We start from the raw sequence: 23,120 nt of genomic DNA on the forward strand, positions 1-23,120 counted from the left end.
GTGCTTAAAGAGACAATAAAGAGCAAACCGATTTTTTTTTTTGTCTGCGTATTAGTAAAGTGCAATTTCACAATCCCGAAAAGTCCACTATACCACCGTGACACGAGGCTTGGCAAGTTAGATTTTTTTTTTTTTTCGCGCGTTTTCTAACGCCACCTTGAGATTCTCGCAACAAACAGCGTGACGTCATAGATTTTGAACGTGTCTACTGGGTCCTATACGTAGCTTCTGATCGATAAAAACGAAGTGCATAGTCATCTGCGGATGCCATAGAAACTGGCGTAGGAAGTTTCGGAAGATTTCGCTGAGCCAATCTCGGCGAAAACACAGAAGAAAAAAAAAACATTCCGGTTTTTTTTTACCTCACGCGCGGAGATTTCGGCGCGAAATTCAAAAATTAAACTTCAATCTTCATTTTCTCCGCTTATAACGAACTTGTGAATGCGAAACGTGTGTCATCATAGTTCTCGGAGTGCACTTCATGAATCTAAAGCAAGTAAATGTTTTTCTTTAGTGCCCCTTTAATATGCATAAACATAGGCACGAAGTTCAAGCAACAGTTGTATGCGCGTGTTCAGAATTCGGGCACAAAAGCATGCATTTATTTAGTCGCCCCGCCGCGGTGGTCTAGTGGCTAAGGTACTCGGCTGCTGACCCGCAGGGCGCGGGTTCGAATCCCGGCTGCGGCGGCTGCATTTCCGATGGAGGCGGAAATGTTGTAGGCCCGTGTGCTCAGATTTGGGTGCACGTTAAAGAACCCCAGGTGGTCTAAATTTCCGGAGCCCTCCACTTCGGCGTCTCTCATAATCATATAGTGGTTTTGGGACGTTAAACCCCACATATCAATCAATCAATCAATGCATTTATTTAGTTATATAGCAGCGTTACTGTTGTCCTCCTCGGGTGATACAGGGGTCACGGGGCATGGGCCACTCACCCGAAAGCCGTGGTTTTAGTTCCGGCCGCGGCGGTCGAAGTTCTACGGAGGCCAAAGTGTGCTGTGTCGATATTGTCGAAATTTCCGGAACGTGCCGCGTAATCATATCGTCGTTCTGCTTGCGAAACAATAGATGTTCTTCGAGTTATCGATAATCGAGCTATCGTGGTCGGTTTCCCTCTTTACGATCGTCCCTTCTTTTCGTTTGTCCTTATTCAACAGATACTGATGATAGACGCAGGCTAAAACGACGGACATTCACTTACTGAGAATTTGCACATAACTATACGATATGTGCGTTGATTGCAGTGTTTCTGCGTGCCGCTTTTGCGCACTGTTGAAACCAGGTTTGGCATATAGAGAGTTTCTCCCCCCTCTCCCGAGCTGTTTAGAGAGCTTTTAGCGAAATAACCTATTTTCCGCGCTTTTTGTTTTCCTTTTCTGGGAAATGAAGTGCATTGGAAATTGTGCGCGTACGCTATACGATTCTGGAATACTTATTAGAGGTATCCCTTACCCTGAGCGAATGCGTTGGGAGCCAGAAATTGTGCAAAGAATAAAGATCGTGTCACGGCATGGCCGTGAAATATGCCCACTTTTTATAGCGATGTTGTGCATTTTATTTGCCTTTTTACGTGCTTGAAGGGAAAAAAAGTGCAAATTGAATGGCTCGGTTTCTTTGTTAGACACAATATTAATGATAACTAACTGACAATGGTGCCAAGGAAAGTGTAGGAGATGTTACTGGAAGTATTTCTGATGTAAATGGGAAGAAAGAAGAGCTGGATGAAAAGATCACTTGCCCCCTTCATCGACCGAACCCGTGACCTTCGAATAACGTATACGCGTCCATTGCTCTTTTTGCGTGCTTGTGACTTGCCATCTTTCTTTCTACTGTCGATGAGAGGAGATTTCACCAGCGAGTTGTCAGCCTGACTGGCTATATACTAGAAACGTTCGCTTCGTGACTTTCGTATATACGCGAAACTGGGGACGTCGCAATGATGTCATTGGTACCGACGCTTATGGACGAAATTCAGATGACCGGATTGCATTGCCCCCACTAATGGTAAGTCTTCTCTGACCGTAATACAAGAGATTAGTATTTCGAATGCTTCCCGCCTCCAGTTACAATGTCTAAAAAAAAATAATCATTTGACTGTGTTTTGTGCATCCTGACTTGCCATTGGCTCTAATTAAACAAACATGTGAAAACCCTTAGTGGATTATTACTGTCGCTGGAGTGCCATCTTAAAGTAATATTTTGTTCGTTTTTATGCTTTCGATTGTATACACGGCACGAAGTAAATATAACATGGTTAACTATTTTGTTAGCTGGTTAGTGTTGTCAGTTTGCAGCCTCAGCAAAGTAAGAAGTAACGTTGGTAAAAAGTGCGTGCACGAATTCTACAAAACATTGTCATGACGCCATTCCGACTAATTTGGTGCCTCTCATAGCTCAGGTTAGGTTATTTGTTTTTTTCTTACGCGAATTGCATCGCTGATCGCGAAGTAGCCTTCGCAATCGGCGAAACGTGAGGTTGTTCAACTTCGCGTCGGTCTTCTTTCATCGTTGTTACATTGAAAGCGCTGAAGTGGTTCTTTCGGGCGTACTGTACACTCTCTCTCTTGGTAGTTTTTTTTTTTTTTGTTTAGTTTGCAATACGTGCGCTTGCGTAGTTGCAGCAAGAGCGTGTCAGACATTCCTGGCCGCGCTAGTCACACTGTATGGAAGTTTCTGGCGCCCATACTGGGCAGTTCGATATATACAAACAAACAACGTACGAACGTGGAGACAAATAAGAGCTGACTTTCAGCCCAGTCTTTTTGTGTTCGTCCGTCGCGTTTGTGTTTTTTTTTTCAACTGGCCTTCCATGACAATGAAAATTTCTGTCCGCGCTTCCCCCCTTTTTTTTCTGTGTTCGTCCATTTGTGTCATATGATGAAGCCCAGAAAAACTGTTAGGTTTGTCGAGTATTTCATCTAAACTTACATGAGTACGTGAAACGGAAATTGGGTAATTCCCGATTATCGTCACTTTTGATGTCATTTTCGTTAATACAAGAAAGTACAAAAAAAAGGGTTTGGTTATATCATGAGGCGTATTACGTGATTGGCGGGGTAGCAAAAACAAGAAATCTTATGGGCGACATCTCTACGACGCGTTGTGCGCGAAAATTTCTTACACGACACCAATCACCAATGGAACAGCAGCTGGTCACCCTGATAAGTCGTTTCCGCTGGTACGATACGAAGTGAAAAAAAAGTGTCCACATGTGTTAGTGTATACGATATTGAAAAATTCACTCCTACTGAGTGAATTTCTGCCTTATCGTTTGGTATGTTGCCTATAAGACAGTGTAACTTCCTGACATAATGTATCTCTGCAACCGGTCTCGAAACATTTGTGTAGGCCTATATTTAGAGATGATTAAAGCTTGAACAACATACGAAACCACCAACTCGGCACATATATACACATAAACGTAAACGATTACCTTCGCGTTATTTGAGCATAGGCAGTCCTGTGTATGCCTTGACGACAAGGACGAACGTCAACGCTAGCTGGTTAATGACCACTGATAAAGTGAATGATGTGACGATCAGTTATGCGTTGGTCACTCGCCGCCTGCCCCGCGAGCGCCATGTGAAAGCTCCCAATTACTGCTCAGCGCCGTCGACTTGACTGCATCTATACCGACAGAAGTTCACTTCACTCTATACGTACGCGTCCGATCAACATGTAATTACGCACGCGGTTCGCTAACGGCGAGCATTCTCGTCGTTGTGTGTGCCCTTGGCGCGTTCTATTTACTCGACCATCTTGTCTGCAGTGGCGGCTTCGCCTCTTTGATCGTCTTTCGCGGGCGAGCAACGCGTGCCGCTGATAAAAGTTTTACGGCTGGGAACGACGCCTCTGGGGAGCTATATGAGGGGTCCCCCGCGCTGTGTCCAGCGCTGGGGTCAAGTGCTTGGACAACGACGCTGTGAAGAGCGACACGGCGGTCAAGTTGTGCTCGGACAGTTTAGCTTTTTCTTGTCGTTCGTCGTTGAAGAGCTTCTGTAAAGCTGGGCTCCTGTTTTTCTCGTAAGTGAACGTGAACCGCGACGCCGACAAATGCTTCTTTAGGTCGTCGGCAGTTCTTTTTTTTATTATTATTATTGCTTAGGGAATGTGCGCGGTCAGTACAAAAGTGCATAAAGGAGAGAAAAATGTATTTGGACTCTTATTTAAAAGGTGTTCTTGCTTTCCTGTGATATCAGTGGTCTCCTCATTGCAAGGTGCGCGGGAGGAGTTCAAAAGTGCATAAAAAGAGAAACCTGCACATTGACTTTATTTTTTTTTTTTGTAAGTATTGCATGTTTTGCGATACCGGTCGCAGCCAAGGAGGATTAAAAAAGAATCCTTCTTCATTTCAGCCATCGCCTTTATTAGGAGCTGCAAGTGACGAAATCAGTTTCATGGGGCAGATAATTTAGTTTGACTGTCTTTGAAGGTATATGCTTGACGAATTCAGTTGAGGGGATGAACTATGACGGCGCTTCAGCCTTGCTTCTCTTTTCAGTCGTGTACACAGCGCGATGCATGTTCGACGTCGGAATGGCAGTACAGTGATATGTGTGCACGCTGAGTGACGATTTGGAAGTGTGTTGTTTTGTCGTAATTACCGTGTTTTCCTTTGTTCTCTGTTTGTGTTTTGTATGTCTGTACTCGGTGGGGATTTCCTCAGATACTGAACAGTTTTTTTTCCGTCTTGCTACGGCTTGTCTTCTCCGACAGATGAGGACACCGCCGACTGCTGCAACGGCGAAAGCAGTGGCGGCGGTGGCGGCGACTCTCTCGCGCCAAATAACGTTCATCCCGCTAACGAATGCCCCTCCCCTTGCTGCCAGTTCCCAATCCTTCCGCCCCCGCTTGTCTTTGACGACTTTCTTCTGTGCGGCGGCGAGCCTACATGCGCGGCTAGCGCTAACACTAATCCCACGCTAGGCGATGCCCTTTCCTTTTCCACTAATGCGCCGCCGAGCCCGCCCTGCTCGCCGCTTGCTCGGCGCCTGGACCAGCTGCGGAGGCGATCTCTGCGGATCCGCGACCTGCTCAAGGAATCTGCGGCCGCGTCTTCTGCGGCGTCGGACCAGTGGCCCTCGCGTCCTGCCAGCCAGAACAGCTACGACAGCCGTCTGTGGCCACTGGACGACTACCCGTCCGACTGCGAGGTCAAGCTGCGCGACCGCTCGCCCGACGACTACAAGCTGGTCTTCATCAGCAGCTCGTCCGAATCCTCGGAGGACGACTCCGAGGTGGAGGCGGCGGCGTCCCGGCTCTGGCTCCTGCTGCGCTCCCGGCTCGCCGTGGGGCCTGAGGGCGCCGTGTACGTGGAAGATAGCTCCGACTGGGAGTTCCCGTCCGACGTGGAGGAGGACGGAGGTGGTTTGGAGGAAGAATTGGCGCCGAAGGAAGAGCTCCTAGGCGTCGCTGCCGCCGCGGGGCCGCAGGTGGCCGACCCCGGCCAAAGGTCTCCGGAGGAGGCGAGAAGCGAGGAAGGCGAAAGCAGCGCCTCGGGCCCGATGGGACGGCGACGCGGCAAACGGTTGGCTGCCGCCGGCACCATCAGCAAAGGCAACGAGGGAACCAGTTTGGCATCGCACGGAGAAGCGGCAGCAGCCGTTCCTATTCTCGCCGGGCCGGCGGACAATCGTAATGACGAGGACGACGCTAATCTGGCGCTCGCCGCCGTGCGCGATGCGGCGGCCGGCGTAGGAGAACCGGGCCAAGAAGTCCTGCTGCTGCCGGCCGCTGCTCCACCTGTCGTTGACTCAGCGCCGCCGGAAGTGGGAGAGGAGGACCTCAGCGGCAGCAGCTCTGACTACTACGGCGGCGCCATCGCGGGACCGTGGCGGTGGTTGCCGAGAGACTCGCTCGTCGTACAGGACGATGCGATCATGGAGGGCCGCGTCCCATTGAGCGCCCCGGCGCTCGGGCCCGAACGGGACGTCCCAGTCGAGGAAGATGACAGCTGTCGAAAAGGCGTACGCGCGCCGAGTCCCGGCGAAGATTGTGCGGACAATGCACCTGCGTCGGCCAACATGGCGGAGGAAAGCACCGGCGGTGGCGGCCAAGGTGGTGTGCTCGGGGAAGTGGGACAGCTCGAGGAGAACGGCGCCCCCGCCAACAGGACTCCGCCGATGAGCGGCGCGGTCGCTGACGCGTGCGGCCCGCCTCCGTGCGACGACGAAGCGCAGGCTGCGGGCAGCGCGGACTCCACCGTGTGTGTTGATGTGCAACAGGTGGTGGTGGTTGTGCCCGCGTGTGTTTCGGATTGCGAACAGCCCGGTACGGATAACGCCGCTAAGGATACCGTCGGTGAGTGTGTTGCTCCTTGTAATACTGCCGCGGTCGACGAAGCGGAACGGAAATCGAGCGAAACAATCGACAGTGCCGTTGCTGCAACGAAAGACGACGCGAAAGTGGCCGAGCCCGCAGCTCCCGCACTTAGCGAAAGACGGGAAAAAGACATTGATCTCGAAGGCCTGGTTGTGTCCACTCTGGAAAAATACTTCACCGAATCGTTCGAGTGTCACGAAACGCCGTCCGCCGAAACAGAACCGGACCCCACTGCGGTCGCTTCAGCGAAACAAAATGAAGGCGACGTCGGCGACTCTTCGCGCAGCGATCAGTCTCCGACGGCGGGTCTCGCGTCGTGTGACACAAGTGACACGTCGTGCGACGAAGAAGAAGAAGAGAACGTGTTCAGCGACGCGTCGACTTCGTCTGACGACGCCATGTACATTTCTCCGATGCCACGATTCAACGCCGCGCAGTATGGCAATCCGCTGTCGTACTCGCTACACACCATACTCGAAGAGAGCTGCGAGGAGAGCGAGAAGAGTTCCAGAGCGACGACACCGGTGACGAAGAACCCGTCTTCCGAGCTGGAGAAATACTTCAGCTTCGCGATTGGCAACGCGTCACTGGAAGAGATACACAAGAGGTGGTCGATCGCCACGAGTGAGGACTTCAGCGATTCGGTGTCTGAGACTTCTGGTGTAGACGATGTCGAAGTGCTGGAAGAGGACCCCGAGGAGTTGGCGTCTTCCAGGTTAGAAAAATACTTCACTTCTGGACTTTTGGGAACTGGCAAATTTCACTATCCCGACGACGCCGAGTTTACCGACGAGAGTGGAGGCATTAGCAGCGACGACGAAGACAGAAGGGCAACTTCCAAACAAGGCAAGAAAGAAAAGGCGGTGGCCGCAGCGAGCCTAGCATTCGAGGCTGCTGACTCTTGCGGCACAATCAAGAGAAAAAAGAAAGATGATGATGAGGACGTGGCGGAAGTCAAAGTTGTTCTCGAAGAGGAAGGCTTTGCTACCATCAAGAAAAAGAAAGAAGACACACTTGAAGTGCAGCCTGATAACGAACCTAATAACACTGCCGAATATAACATGCTCAACGAGTCACAGCAACATTTGCAAGACACTTCATTTGAAAACCTTGATGCCACACTAACTGCCGATGAAAGCACGATAATTCTCGTTGATCCTGCTACTGAAAACGACTCACACAACACCGCTACCAAAGATCCTAACCAGCAGACTAAGGACAGTCGCATGTCTGTCACTCCCACTTCAGAAGTTAACACTGACATGCAGCAGTCATTGTCGGATTCTGTAAATGAACTTACATCAGGCATTGAAAGCATGTGCAACAGCTCAACCAGTGAAATGACTCAAAACGACGAAGTGATGAAGGATTCAAAGAATTCGGCTATAGAGGAAGATGCCACGAGCATTCACAGTCGATCTTCATCCACCGATTGCTATTCCGACGAAGAGGCTGCTTACATTGTTAATAGAGTGCTCGCCCATATCTCTGGCACGAGCGACGAGACTGAGAAAGTCGATGAAAACATCACACCTTGGAAGGCTCTCCTGGAGTCACAAATCACACGTTTGATGCAGACGGTTTCTCCTGCTGCTCTCTCTGGGGAGAGCAGTTGCAGCAGTACCATCGGCAGCAACAACAGTGACTACGGAAGTGACACGTTAGAGTCTGGAACGTATTCTTCCACTGATGAAGAAGGGTCTCCCAAGCCTCGTCACCACAAGAAACCAGGGCGGCGCTCACCAAGTAGACAGCTTTCTGCTGCAGTAGATGACAAGCTTGCCGATAACCTAAGTGGTCACAGTAACGATTCCACCATCTCCGAAGAGACCATGTTCATTTGCAGACAGCTTATGCAGTCTCTCAAGTTGCTATCGGACGAGAAGGTCTACAAGGATGAAAAGAGCTGCTGCCCCATCATCTCAGACCACAACCATAATGACTACATGAAGGCTCAAGAGTACATTCAGTATCAAATTGTTGCTTTGATGCATACAGTCAGCGGTAGCCGTAATGCTTCTCCACTGCGCGAGAGGAGGTGCAAGCCCTTAACGTTGACCGGAGGCTCAAGTGAATGCTCCGACGTGGATTCTCCCAACCTCTCTGAAAAGAAAAAGATGGGAAAGAGCAAGACACCTTCAGAGTCAGGATCTGAGACCATCTCAACAAGCATTAGCATCCCGAGCTATGACTCGGACCACACTGCCACAGAATCGGAGATGTCCAATGAAATGGACGAGCTTTATAACATGCTAGAGTCTTCGGGGGCCACACTAGCGGATAACATTTCCCTCTCAAAGCTGTCGTGTTGTGACGGTGAGGAACCGTCAGACCATTTCATCCTGCCCCCTTTCAAGGTGCCCGTTCTCCGGTTACAGTCTGGTCAGGAGGTTCCTCTTATTGGAACCAAAGAACCAGGCTCTAAATTAGAGTTCCTTGAACCAAGCTGCATCCTTCCAAAGCTGAGCACAGTCACCGTCGAGGAGAAGCTTGAACTGCCGGGCATGTTCAGCATTGCCAGTGGCACCACTGCCAAGTGCGACAGTTCGTCGACTCTCACCACTGGCTCCGACATTGACTTCTGTGGTAGTGTTGAGACTGTGCTCGAGGTTTGTCCGAAGACGGTTGGAATGTCTCCGGAGCCCAGTGTGTCTCCCACTGAAACGTCTGCCGACAAATCGCGCTCAGAATCATCACTCTACATTAAGGCACGAAGAGGGTTGGCCCAACGTAAACTAGTGGTCACACGAAGCAGCGACAGTCTTGCACCTTACAGGAAAGCAGGCAGTGTCTCTTTACAACTCTTTCATTCCAAGGGTGCTTCCAAGTCCGAACATTCTATTCTGGACACGGCTGCCCACGAGGACAAAGAGGAGCCCTCGGAAGCGAACCAGGGCACAGACGGACTTGGAAAGCGAATAAGTGGCAAGGAAAAGTCGTGCAGTGAAAACAACCTTTCGCTTGCTACCTTCAGCGACAGTGAACGCAGCACGTCCAAGTTTCTGGGCACGAAGTCCGTGGGGAACATCGCAGACCTCGAGGGCAACCCGGGCAAGACGTTCCGCGACACTGGTTACTACTCCTTCAAATCGTCCGAGGAAAGTGTCCTCAGCCTAGATGAGCAGGGTAGCAGCAGGCCACCGTCAGGATGTTTGACGAAGCAGAAATCAGTGCAGTCGTCGGAGACGATTCCGGAAGTGGAAGAGGAGCCCGTGCGCCCAGCACGGTCGTCACCAGGATCACCCGTCAAGGGCAACTCGAACTCGCTCAGTTCGGGCAGCATCCCAGACTCAGTGTTTGTCGCTAACAGTGCCAGCGACTGCAAGTCGAGCACGCTTCCCTCTAGTCTACGCAGCAAAGTGAACCGGCCCAACCCACACTCTTCATCCATGGTCCTTCGCCAGCGCCATTTCTCGTCCACATTTTTCTCTACCTCGGGTGTCCTGCGCAAGCTGACAGCCTTGAAAGGTAAAAATAACCTGCACCCTAAAGATGGTTGTCCCCTTTTGGGGCGTCTTTTCTGTCATACAACGATTATAGTAGTCATGTGTACTTACCTTTCCCAACATCTCTCTGTTTGTGAGATTTTTGTATTCTGTTAGAATCTGAGAATGTCAGCTCCGTCCGAGCCGCCACTCTCCCTCCCACAAAAAATTTGCATCAGCATTCCGCCCAATGGAATTTGCTCATTTTCATGAGGTGAAGTGCTTCTCGAGTGTTTCAAGTTCAAGTGAACTTTCTCATACAGACCTACGCTTGTGTCACTGTTTTTAGGTCATAGACTAGAAGATCTTTGTAAATTTCATCTGAGAGTCTGATATCGTTGCTCGGCCACGCTTACTCTTTGAGCTGATGATGACAAAGCTTCAACTCTTAATATCCATAGTATTAACATTAGAAAAGTACTTCCAGTTCGAGCAGAAACCAACTAGCACAACTGTCTTTCACAGGTGAAGGGCAGGCACACTGCGGTTCTGTGGGTGGAGCTGCCATTTCTTCTTAGGTAGTGGCTGAATAATCAAGAATGCTATCTCATTATGATAGCGTACATACTTCTGGTGACCAGGAGGTATCTAATATGTGGTGGTAACTCAAGGAAAAACATCCACGATAGTTGAGGAATATCGTTGTGGTACAAAGAGACATTTGAAAGGGTGCAACTGTTTTTAGCGTGTAGTGCTGTGCACAGGAGAGAGCATCTTGCAGAGTGATTTAAGCAGTGTTTGTGGCTGTCAGAATGCCAACCTTATTATATCTACATGCTTTGGAAACATTGTGATTTCATGTACAGCTTCTGTGCTCTTCATTGTGAAGAACTATCCAGTGATATTCCCTGAAGCGCTGTTTTTTGTCTTATCTACCTACTTACACATGTGCCTTGAACTTCCGAGACCGTGGGTATTGACGGCAATACTTGCTGTTCTCTTCGATGCAGTGTGGGGGCTTGGGGTGTAACAGCGAGAAGCGTACTTGCATCGTCACTGTAACCTCATTGCTGCCTGTCATGTGTTCTTACCTCGTCCTCGTTTACGTGCATGCTCCTGCTTGCACTTCTGCTTCGGGTGCATCTTGTGCTGGTTTTGTGCTGCATGCATCTTGTGTTGCGTGTGCATGTTGTGCTTGTTATTATTAAGTGGGAGTGCTTTCTGTCTGCGCAAGACAGTTTTCTCATTGCCTTTTTCTACGGAGTTCATGAACCTACACTGCTATGTACAGGATCCTCTTCTTATATGTGGAACAGACACTGGTGCTCAAACGTACAGTAGCTGCTCCACCTTAAGTTGAAGGTTTCCACCTTTCCTTAACCAAACAAAAACCTTTATGGAATTGTGGCCACTTTTTCTGTGAAATAGAGCTGTTTACTTTGATTGGGCTAATTGCTAATTAGATTGGACATCTGTCATTTACTGTCGAAATATTTTAAATCTTGATGGCTTGCAATTAAAAGCCACTCTAATGTGCATGTGGTGAGTCCAATGAACAATTGGCAGTTTTCATGGATGAGAAACAAAATTTATAATGTTAAAAATATCTGTGAAACTGCAAGTGTGATAGATATGCGTTCACATTAGGCTGCGTAATCAAGGCTTATGTCACATGACCAACATCTGTTTCACTTCATTTGGAAAGCTTGGGGCTCCCGCTGGCATATCTATTATGTAATTAAACTGCTTTCTTCCCAACTCTTTATAAAAACAATGATAGCAGATCATGACCCATCTTGCTCGGATCAACGATTTGAGCTCTCTTTGCACCAGTTCTAATGCCACGGCGTTGGAGAAACAGTAACTTCGCTTTAAATATCACTAAGAGATTGGTGTTTGGTGGTGCAGTAACCATACTGAATACAGTCGACTGTTTGTCTTGCGGAGCATCGCATCTGTTTTCACACCTGACATGGCAACCGTGGCTGATGCGTACTTCTAGCGTGCTTGTCTCTTTTAACCAGGAACCACTTAAAACTCAGATTAGCTCAGGTAAAAACATGGACAAGGCAAAATGTGAAATTAACTAAAGTTATGCTGTGCCAGAATTTCGTTGGAGGCAGGTTCCAAGAGGCCACTGTTTTAATTGGGAGTATTGCATTCATCTAGGCTCTGCACACAGTAAAATTTTTTCCTGTTTTATAAGGTTATCTTCATCACCTTATCGACAGTGTAAAGCTTGGTTTGAGTAATCTTGTACCAATCCTGCCTACTTATTCTGAATGTTTCTCATGCCTTTTCTTGCTCTTTACTACTTACTAACACTCTTGGAGCACATTTTGCAATGCAGGTATGCTAACTGCAATGTTGCTCCGCTGTGGTTCTCACTTTTGAAAATCACTGAAGCTGCAATTGCATTTTGTAAAGCTGGCATCACTGGTAGCTCAAAATTGTCTCAGTAGAAGGTTGCACTTTGACATTTGTCCAGCAGTGCAGCATTGTCTCCTTATCATTGGCTATGTTATGTATATGAGAACCTTGCGTTTGTTCAGGGTCGTAACCTGCATATGTCGTGGTACCGACGAAAGCTGCGTTGTTTCGCTTTTGAAAGACGTCATGTTCTCTAGGTCCTCTTTTCTCATGTAATCTGTTACTAATGTCATTATGTACACTAGGCCTCAAGAATGACAAATAAGAAAAAAAGCTTGTTAATTTTGTACAGCTGTTAATTATGCACATTTCAGTGAGAAGTGAAGTATAAAAATGTAGGAAACAGAATGATGCCCTTTTTTTTTAACAGCTTGACTAAGTCTTCATTACAAAATGTCAATATTCAACTACAAGTCATCATTACAAAATGTCAATTTGAAGGCAGTCAGGCATATGTGGAAATGACAAGTACATGTTCACATACCGCAGTGCTCGTAAGCACCAGTAATCAGAACATGGGAAAATTCGCCTGTTGCGCTAAACGTTACATTTAGAAAATAGAAAGTGTACTGAAGGGGTCATTTCTGAAACAGTTTGTTTTGGAAGAGTTTGTAATTAGCTGAGGTATGTTATACAACATGAGCGTATATGCTCCCTTTTAAAGTTAATTTTGTCAGCACGCATTTGATACCTGCATAATTTAAGTGTGAAAGACCTTCTATGTGAGGAAGATCGCTATATCCTCAATTTCAAATATCCTAATGAATGTCATTATGGCATAACAGTGTATGGAACAATAAAGGAGTGATATATAATAGTTCAGTCTGCAACTACTCGCATAATGTTTCGCAATCGTGTACGTGGTATGCATGCGGCAATTTCTAATAAACAACCCAGAACAGACTCACTCGCAGTGCTCCGCTGTTTCGCATGTGGTGCCACACTTAAGTGACCCTTGAAAGACGACCATATTTTATGGTAAGGGGTTTCTTCATAGACGCGACTAATTACTCATTTGTCCATCTCTTGTTTTACAACATAAAGAGACTGTGTAAATGGTGGGCGTAAGAAAAAAGCAAGTATTGATGATGACACAAAAATTGACCCCGAAATTTTCGAATTGCTAAAATGGTGCCAGAGAACCTGTGAAAAAGCTGCTCCCTTACGAAGTGGAGCAGCCGACTTATCTATCGGGTGTAACATAACTGGCATTGGCAAAGCCCAGAGGAGGTTGAAGCTGTTCAATCCATCCCCCTTTCCCTAAAACGAATCCTGGCTGTGCAAAATGGCAATGGAGTATGAACCCCTACTTAGAGGGCTTCATACTTCGTTGTGCTGAGCGGGGCCAGGCTTTTAGCATTAGCACAGTACTTAGGGGGGTATCCAGTCGCTTTTCTAACAAGTCATATTAGCCTGACAAAGTACCTTAGCAGCAACTTTATCATTTGACGCTCTAATCATGGTGCTAAATATCTTTACTGCGACTTCGAGCTCCTGGAGGAAGTGATTAAAAATGGTGTACCCTTGCCTTTATTGTGTGTTTCTGCATTGTATTACATCTTTCTGCATTTTAAAATGTAGTTCAAACTTGGGCAACCCAGCGAATGTGCGCTTGAGTGTAGTGACGTTGCGCACCTGTCTAACTGTGCCTCTCGTGCGACTGCAGCTGACGACAGCAGCGGGTCGCACCGCTCTTCTCCCCGGGGTCGCCTGAGGGGCCGCTCGCGCCACTCTTCTGGTGGCAGTGATGACTCGAACCGTCTTCTGCCCACCATTGCCATTGTTGGAGCGGACGAGGTAAATTGCACTGGTTACATTAGGGCTTCCTGTTTTCTTGAAATTCGGAGGGTGTTGTTTTTTTTTTGTTTATCGAAGTTCCCTTCTCATAAATCTCTATATTTGCCAAAATCTTTGGAGTTTAATTTTGCATTGTAAGTTGCTCAGTTGCATTAACTTTATTTCCAATGGAAATGAATTTCATTGTTAGTGATAATGCTGTTTCTCCATCCTTTCTTTTTACCTCACTTCCTGTTCATTTACCGTGTTAGTAAGGCTATTGATTTGTGCTACTGTGAACTCTCCAAACTGTACTTTTCGGGCAGCAGGAGCTAGTCAAGCTGCTTCCGAGATTTTTCTCCCAACCTCCCTCTTCTTTATGAAGACTAGAGGACCTGTTATTATTATTACTGTTCTCACTCCAAAATATTGGATATAAAACTATATTTGGACACAAAAACATGTGACACATTAAGTGTATATATGGATTTTTGAAATGTTTTAATGCAATCACACATACAAGCAGAGTAACTTGAATAGAAATTGAATTTTGCTTAGTTAGATTTAGCATGCTCGGGATTTTACGGTAGTCACAAGCAAGTAAATACACGCTTGCAGTATGTGCGAGCAAGCTAAATTTAAGCAGTGAATCTGTAAATCATATAGACGGCTGCACTTTCGACAGCATAAAAAATGGCACAAAAACCATCTTCGTGGCAGTCGCATAGTGACGTTTGTGACACATTCCTTACAGTACAAGCAAGTTAGCGAATTGGGCCAGTTAGAATGTACTCATAATGGGCCAGTGCAAACAAGATTAGAAACTTGAAGGAAGGGCAACGCCTGTGTTGTCCACATTCTTGTAGTCCTTTGTCTTGCTTGTGAATCACGAGCGCTGATAACTTTGTCCTAGCAGATACATACGTGGCATTGCTACTCGCTCCAATGCATTTTGGCATGCACGAACTTTATGGCATTGCTGGTTGGTCATGGAAGCTTTTTCGGCCCTAAAGATGTTCATACAATTTTCTTTCACTTTGCATTCTCTCTCTATTTGATCATACTCAGTTTTGTTTACAAGGAAGTTAAAAAGCAGAGTCTTGCCACCTTTCTAAGCCTTTCTTCTGCTCTCTTCTAATGCTCTCTACAGTCTTCTTGTAATAAGTCTCATCTGTTGCCACAATGCAAGCAACTTCACTTCATCTTTGGCATTCACAGCACTCTGATGCAATCATCGCAAGGTTTTGTTGCTCCACTGACAAATCTCTACAATTTTCAGCTTGCCTCTTGCCATCAGCATTCCATAACATTTGAGTCTTCAAAAAGGGAAGTGTGAATTTGAGGACACATTTTTTTTGTTGGACACAATAATAATGAGAACTAACATACAGTAATGCCAAGCAAAGTATAGGAGACGTTATTAGAAGTAATGTAGACATGAAGAAAAATGGATGAAAATGTAACATGGCATTGGCAGGATTCGATTCTGTGACCTTCAAATAATGCGTCTACCACTGTGCTACGGTGACAGTCATCCCCCTGTGTACGTGTACTTTATGGGTGTGCATTTATATGTGAGAGTATTAGCGTCACATGTTGCCATTATGGCGAGCACGGAACACTCATTCTTGCCAGTTTGGCGTCACATAGTATGTGATCTCATTACGAGATGGCAGCTGACCAATAATCCCTCATGTATCATCTCAGGGCATCCAGTCTGCCAGAGCGAGACCCTCGCTATGAAAGAAGGGAAATGTAAACTTAACGTCTCGTTTTTCTTCGTTGATCTTCAAGAAGTCACAAGAAAGTAGAAATGTTATCTGCATTGACTTAACAAACCTTAGCTTGGAGGCTTCCCTTCTTTGCCTGCTGCTGAATAGTTTCAGTACGTGTGGGCAGTCTGAAAGTTAAAAGTGCATGTGATGAACTTCACAGGCTGGTATACTTTTTTTTCCATTATTCTAAACATTGCATCGTAACTGAATAGTTTAACAGATAAAGTGGATGGTATAAATGTTACAATCTAGGTAAATTACTATGGTAATACATCGCATTGTACAAGTTGTTCCGTGAGAGTTGAAGTGTCAAGGTCAGAAGTATTTTACCGTTTCTCTTACGTAGATCGTTTGACAGTGAATGTGTTCAGGCACGCTTTCACTCCCTCAGATATTTTTGCATATCCTAAGCACACTTCTATAAACTGCTTCGTTTTAACGGAGCTCGACCTCTGACAACTACAAAATGAGATGACTGTTCATGATGATGCTTGCAGATTAGGAGGATGAAAGGTGGATAGCACTCTCACGCTGTACCTTTTTTTTTTGTCCTTTCAACAGAGCTCCTCGATCAAAAGTAGTGCAGACAGCATGGATCGAGACAGCACACACCGAGATGACGAACTCGAACGAATCTACAGTCGCAGCCAGACGAGTCTGTCATCTATTGGCGTCAGCGTGAGTACACTCATCTGTGCAGACTCTTGTTTTCCTATTCTCCAAACAAGAGAAAAAACAAAGGTTGTGTAATGTAGCAAGTCAACCTGCAGAGCAGAGCTAGCTTTAGTATGTATTCACCATGGGAAAGCCTGTTGTAGCCTGCTCATTGCCAAGAGCAATTAACTCATCAACTGCAGTTAACATTCAAACTGTGGCTTGGGCTGTCTCCTATACTGATTGGATTCAGCGATTGCCACTGTTACAATAATCTCCGTCAAAGTGACTCATGTAAAAGAGGTATAATTGCTTCTCATGCTTCAAGCATGGCAAAACTGTAGCTTAAGCATTTCTGTTGCCGATAATAGAGATTTTTTTTTTTCGCTGGCATCCTGCACATTTTCTTGGTGCTCATGTGTACACATATATATGTCTAGAAGCTGGAGTAATACAAATACTCTGTGAAGCATGTTTTTTGTATGCGAATCGAGAGTTGCATTATTTAACTGCAAGTAATGATGCTTCACTGCCGCTCAGAAAGTTTGCCGAGAAAGTAGCCAAACTGGAACTGAACTATTACGGGAGGAATTTTTATTCTGCACTTCTTGTTAGAGATATCAGCTCTCTTGACTGCATTGAAATAACCTCTAATAACTTTTCACGTAGAAGCACGTGTGAGTGATCGAGGACATCCTAATTCCACCGCTCAAAGCCGTAACTGCTCATGGGAAATGTCGTACTATTCGCTGACCTGCGGGCTTAGTCAAGTTACTGACGATTTCAGAAGTTTGATGTTTTTTATGCAAATGGCACTAAAAGGAGCCAATTGGCCATAGGTAGCCAAGTCTGGCATCCTTGATTAGTGTCATCATGGTGTCACAGTTAGGGAAACTCTCCAGTCTGTAAAGAAATTTTAAAAAATGGAGGAGTGAGCCCTTGGCATAGTTGAGGACTTCATCTCATGACACCAGTTTCCAGCAAAGCTGTTTAAAAGCAGTCTGTATGTTTCAGATGTTGTTGAACACTGAGCAGAGTGCATCTCTCATAATCATATGGAGGTTTTGGGACATTAAACCCCAACAATTATTAACACTGAGCTGTGGCTTCATCAGTCATTGAGAAAATTGAGAAAATATTTAAGTGTTCATGAAATCACCTTCCATGCTAGTTACTTTTTTTACACATAGCCCTTATTACCCACAACGTTCCCGTAGTTAGAACCCTGCATCTTTTGGTTCTTTTAAAAGATGCAGACATTGCCAAATATCGCACTTCTGCTGTAGACATTTCTGTCATTTTCTTGGCACCAAATATCTCGCATTTTGCCTTTTCATCTTTGAAAACGTTGTAGTAACAGTTCCACCTGATACTGATCTTTCAGTGCTAGTTAGAGGTGCCAGTTGTGTTGTGTTTGTGCAGGGTGTTGAACAAAGGCTTTCTTTTCGTTTCTTTCACGGCACAGCAGATGCGCAGTGAGAGCATGACGAGCGTGTACAGTGCAGCCGGTGGTGGTCGGTACGGGACGGTGGCCGTCACTGGCGAAGTCCTCTTCTCCATTCTCTACAACTACAAATCGGGACTGCTAGAAGTGCACGTACGGGAGTGCCGAAATTTGGCGCCCGTGGACACCAAGCGCAACCGCTCCGACCCGTAAGTGTTTTAGCGGCAATTCTAAAGCACTGATGCCTCTATGTTACAAGACGAATCACAATGCTTCAGCCCACCCAGCTGCACAAAAAAATAAGGTTATTCATTTGACATAGTATGCTTCAGATTTGCCATCAGTGGAATGTTAAATGTAGTCTTAGCTTGATACTGGTTGACTTTTACATACAATGGAAGCTTCTTAGTGACCAGATAATCCAATAGAGCATTTGATTCAGTCAAGATATCGGCATTCATGCAGGCGCTGTGGAATTAGGGCATCGACGAAGCCTATATAAACATACTGAAAGAAATCTACCCATGGCCATCATAGTCCTCTATGAAGAAAGGGACAGAACCTCAATAAAGAAGGGCGTCAGGCAGGGAGATGCAATCTTTTTAATGCTATTTCTTCCCCGCATGTTTGCAAGAGCTTTTCATGATCCTAGATTGGGAAGAGTTAGGGATAAAAGTTAAGGAAGAGTTCTTTAGTAACCTACAATTCGTTGATGACATTACACTGATGAGTAACTCAGAGGACGAATTACAGCTCATGATTACTGAAATAAACAAGTGAAGCAGGAGAGTAGTTCTGCAAATTAATATGCATAAAACTAATGTAATGTGCAACAGTCTCGGCAGACAGCAGTGCTTTGCAGTAAGGGGTGGGAGACTGGAAGTTGTAAAGGAATATGACTACTTAGAACTGGTAGTAACGGCGGAGATCAACCACTACAGTGAAATAACTAGAAGAAAATGGATGGAATGAAGCACATTCGGCTAGCATTTCCAAATCATGAGTACTACTCTGCCACTATCCCTCAAAAGGAAGGTAGTTGAACCCCTTTATAAGAGACACTGATATAAGAGACCAATGGGTGTATAAGACACCAGTGTGCCCACAGTGAAATACGGGTAGATAAGAAAATGCATATCAGGTACGCTGCTTATAACGGACATCACATATAAGAGACAAGAATTCCTGCCTGGAGCATGCCTCTTACAAAGGGTTAACTGCATATGAGAGCTGCACCGTACCTTCACGTACCTAAGGAGCATAAACCTAGGGGCTTACAAAGAGGATTCAACTTAAATTGAGGACGACACAGCGAGAAATGAAAAGGATCATGATAGCTGTAACCTTAAAAGATAGGAAGAGAGCAGAGTGGGTCAGGGAACAAAGCGGGGTTACGGATATCATAGTTGAAATCAAGAAGAGGAAATGGACATGGGCCGGGCACGTAGCGCATAGGCAGGATAGTCATTAAGGGTAACTGATTGAATTTCCAGAGAAGGCAAGCAGGTGAGGGGGAGGCACAAAGTCAAGTGGGCAGATGGGATTAGAAAGTTTGCAGGCATAGCATGGCTGCAAAAAGCACAGGACTAGGTTGATTGGCAGAACATGTGAGAAACTTTTGCCCAGCAGTGGGCGTAATCTGGCTGATGATGATGATAAAATTAGTACTAGAGGTAGCTTAAAAAGCTCCTTTGGGCTGTCAATGGTGCCCTCATTCTGCCATGTCCATACCTGCCAAGTCTCCTGGATTACCCGGGAGACTCCCAAATTTTGACCATTTCGTACGGTGTACGTTCGGCTGATAAATCTCCCGGAAAGCAAGATTTATATGTGTGATTTCACAAATTTTACTAAAATCTAACCCAATGCTATCCATCTGAACCAATTTAGGAGCCATTTATGTGGCGTACAGTAATATCTCGGGGGATGGGAAAGTGGCTGCTACAAATTCGTCCAGTTCTCCGCCAAATCCCACTGTGTCAAACGGGTTGAAATTCGCGTGTTTTGGACCCTTTACCGCGGGTAACCATAATTTTCGTACCGAAACCATTGAGTGATAGCTGGGAGATGCGGAAGTACGCAGCTTCCAGCATGCTAAACAATAACCACTGTTAGAACTGTGGTTATTGTTTGCCACAACCGTTGTGGACGAAACCGACAGAACTCCGAAAGTGCACGCGCATCCAACGCTCACCCAGTCAAAGCAACGCTGTTTTTCGCAAGAGCTGCGAACGAAACCGAGCAAATGTCATCATAGGTAACAAACGACATAGTTTAAAGGCGCGCTCACGGCCAACTCACGCAAATTGAAAACGGAACTGGTGTTTGCCGCAACCACTGTGCGGGAATCGGTGGTCGCTCCGATGCGATGGCGTGCTCTTTTATGGAAGCCAGTGGTGCCACCGCCGCATTCGCAAATAAATATTTTGTGTGCATATCAAGGTTTGAGAACCGACTTCGTTATTTGATTCAATTCTTGTGCTGCATCGACGACATTGCAGAAACAGTTTCACCTAATATTAAGCTTCGCCTGTTCGCAGACGATTGCCTTATATATTCGAGAATAAATCATCGTAATGACCAGCTCGCTTCAAAGGCTGCACTGGATAATATAGGCGACTGGTGCAAGAAATGGAAAATGAAAGTTAACTACTGCAAAACCTCGTACATGACAGTCATAAAAAATGTAAAAAATGTGTTGGCGTTTTCCTACCGATTAGACAGGCATGAGTCAGAGCGAGTAACGCATTTTAAATACTTGGGTGTCATCCTGTCTGAAGACTTTAGTTGGAAAACTCACATTAACCACTTGTGCAGCATTGCAGAAAAGAAGCTGTGGTTTTTAAGAAGAAAATTGAAACTAGCATCAACCAAAGCAAAGCTTATGGCATATTTGACGCTTGTGCGGCCTACGCTAGAATATGTGAGTATTATATGGGATCCATATAGGAGATACCAAATTGATAAGATCGAAAAAATACAAAGGCGAGCAGCTAGGTTTATTCTGTCGAGATTTAGAAGCACTGATTCGGTTAGTGGCATGCTAAGCCATCTTAAGCTACCTCACCTTTCAGACCGACGGAGAATAGCTAGGTTGAAGTTTCTTTTCATGCTAAAAAACAATTCCCTAAACTTAGACACTAGTTCGTATTTAAAACCAAGGAACACTCGCACCGTCAGGGGCAGCCATGCGGGCCAGTTTCTCGCAAATAATGCCAGGGTAGACAGTTTTAAATATTCATTCCTACCGAAAACAATAGAAGCCTGGAATGCCCTTCCACAGGCTGCAATTTCCGCAGTCACAGTTAATCAGTTTCAGTCGTCATTGCTTCGTCATTACTCACTTATAAGTGATTAATACCTGCTGTAACGATATATTCATGTGTTCTTGCATTTCCTTGTGCTCCTTCATTTCCTGTGTTCTTGCATTTCCTTGTGCTCCTTCATTTCCTTGTGCTCCTGTCTTGCGCATGCACTGTACACGTGTTTCTTAGTGCAGTTCCTGCGCATTCCATTGCAGAACACTTGCTGCGCCGCTTGTATGCGGGGATGTTGTGCGTGGCCGATGAGACCTCGGTTGTTGAAACGTGTTGCTTGTCTTTGTTGTCGTTATAGCATGCCACTGCGTGCAAATGGTATCTGTGCTCAAATTTGCTCTTGGATTTGTCTACGAAAATGCGTCTTTGTATCCGGCTGAGAAGTTTTGTTAGTGTTATTTCTTTTGTTGTCTACCACCCTGTAACGGCTCCACTGGGGCTAACAGCATAAATAAATAAATAAATAAATAAATTTTCGAGTATACATATATTTTCACCCACCCTTGAGTTTGTATCACCAATATTGCACTACACCTGGAGACGCTGCCTGCGTTTCTTTAAATGTTTACACTTGTGGGGCTGCCTGGGACCCCACTTCCTCATGCCAAGCTGTTTTTTTTTTTTTTTTGAAGAAAAAAGAGAGAAATATACATTTCCCCCTCCCCCCCCCCCCTGTTTCGGAATGTCCCGGATTCAGATTCCTTGAACTTGGCAGGTATGCATGTCTGTTTTCACTTTCATTGTTATCATGCCATTGTCCCCATTTCCCAGCCAGCTATTAGTGTCAAGTGGCACTAGAAGATTTTGTTTGTGTAGCCGTGCACACTTTTTCTTCCCGACGTACCTGGAAGCTGTGGCGAACTGAGTCATGAACATTAGGATGTTGGCCCTGGATGAGACTGCATGTTGATGTACTCCTATCAGTGGCATTGTGTTGCATTCGTTGCATTCAGAGATTTCAGCATGGCTGAGTGCCGCAGCATAATCCAGAGTCCACAGCATGTTACACGTATAAGTTGGGTGGGCAGCACTTTACAATGTTTAGGTAGTTATGATTGGTTCCAATATGCCCATGATCGATCAGCACCACAGCAGCTAGTTAAAAATGTAAAAGATAAAACACTGGTGTGCGTTTGTGTTTTTCTTTCATGTCTTTGTCTGTTTGTTGGGCTGATTTGACTGTGAGTGTATGCAATATCATTTTATTTGTAATTGGATGACTTCATGTGCAAAGACATCATAAAACTGTTGGGCTAATAGCCAATGCGAATGGAGACCCCCCATCACATACAAATTACAGCACATGAAAAATTAAAAATCTTAGTTTTATGAACCATATTCAGGTGATGTATCAAGTGATGAATTCAAACTAATAAAGTGATATATGTGCACATTGATATGAGTGTATATTCATCGACATGAACCTGTCTATCTTGCTACCACACTAATCTGGTGCATTTAATTAGGTGCCTTTGCAATTAAAGTTCTTTCATCACTTTTCACCCAGGTATGTGAAGGTCTACCTGCTTCCCGATAAGACCAAAAGCGGCAAGCGCAAGACCAAAGTCAAGAAGCACACTCTCAATCCTGTTTTCGAAGAAGTGCTCAAGGTACGTATTTCGTTTGAGCAAACTTCCACAGTTTGTTCACGTTTCATTAATCACTCGGGTCATGTTTTTGAAACGCGCAACGAAAAGGACCAAGATTTGACGAATCTAGATTACTTGAATACCCTGTTAGAAGCCTTGAAACATTTGCTTTACTTGCTTTAAACCTAGAGGTCCTTGGTTGCAGGGCTAATCGCCACTAAAAGGGTCGGATAGCTCATCTGCAACTTAAATCACCACCATTACACAATTCCTTGTAATATGTAACTAGTCCAAGCCAATAGACTCACAATCTGTCATCTGTTAAGGGGGGACGTGCCTTTGAGAATGAACTGTCTTGTTTCTGGTCGGATGATGATGAAAATCGGC

At 45.6% G+C, this 23,120-nt stretch overlaps 1 protein-coding gene across 8 annotated transcripts in view; it reads left to right on the forward strand.

The window, feature by feature from the left end:
• LOC119174612 (uncharacterized) overlaps positions 1–23,120 on the forward strand; it is a 612,314-nt gene that overhangs the window by 568,962 nt on the left and 20,232 nt on the right. For 7 of the 8 annotated variants that reach the window (XM_075895367.1, XM_075895368.1, XM_075895369.1 and 4 more), the window contains 5 exons: positions 4,719–9,791; positions 13,845–13,975; positions 16,291–16,407; positions 17,849–18,036; positions 22,652–22,754. In XM_075895367.1, the coding sequence (XP_075751482.1) occupies positions 4,719–9,791; positions 13,845–13,975; positions 16,291–16,407; positions 17,849–18,036; positions 22,652–22,754 (5,612 nt within the window). The remainder of the gene's footprint in view (positions 1–4,718; positions 9,792–13,844; positions 13,976–16,290; positions 16,408–17,848; positions 18,037–22,651; positions 22,755–23,120) is intronic. The other variant, XM_037425598.2, reaches the window with a different exon arrangement.

This window comes from Rhipicephalus microplus, chromosome 5 (assembly GCF_043290135.1).
Source record: "Rhipicephalus microplus isolate Deutch F79 chromosome 5, USDA_Rmic, whole genome shotgun sequence".
NCBI classification, from domain to species: Eukaryota; Metazoa; Arthropoda; class Arachnida; order Ixodida; family Ixodidae; genus Rhipicephalus; species Rhipicephalus microplus.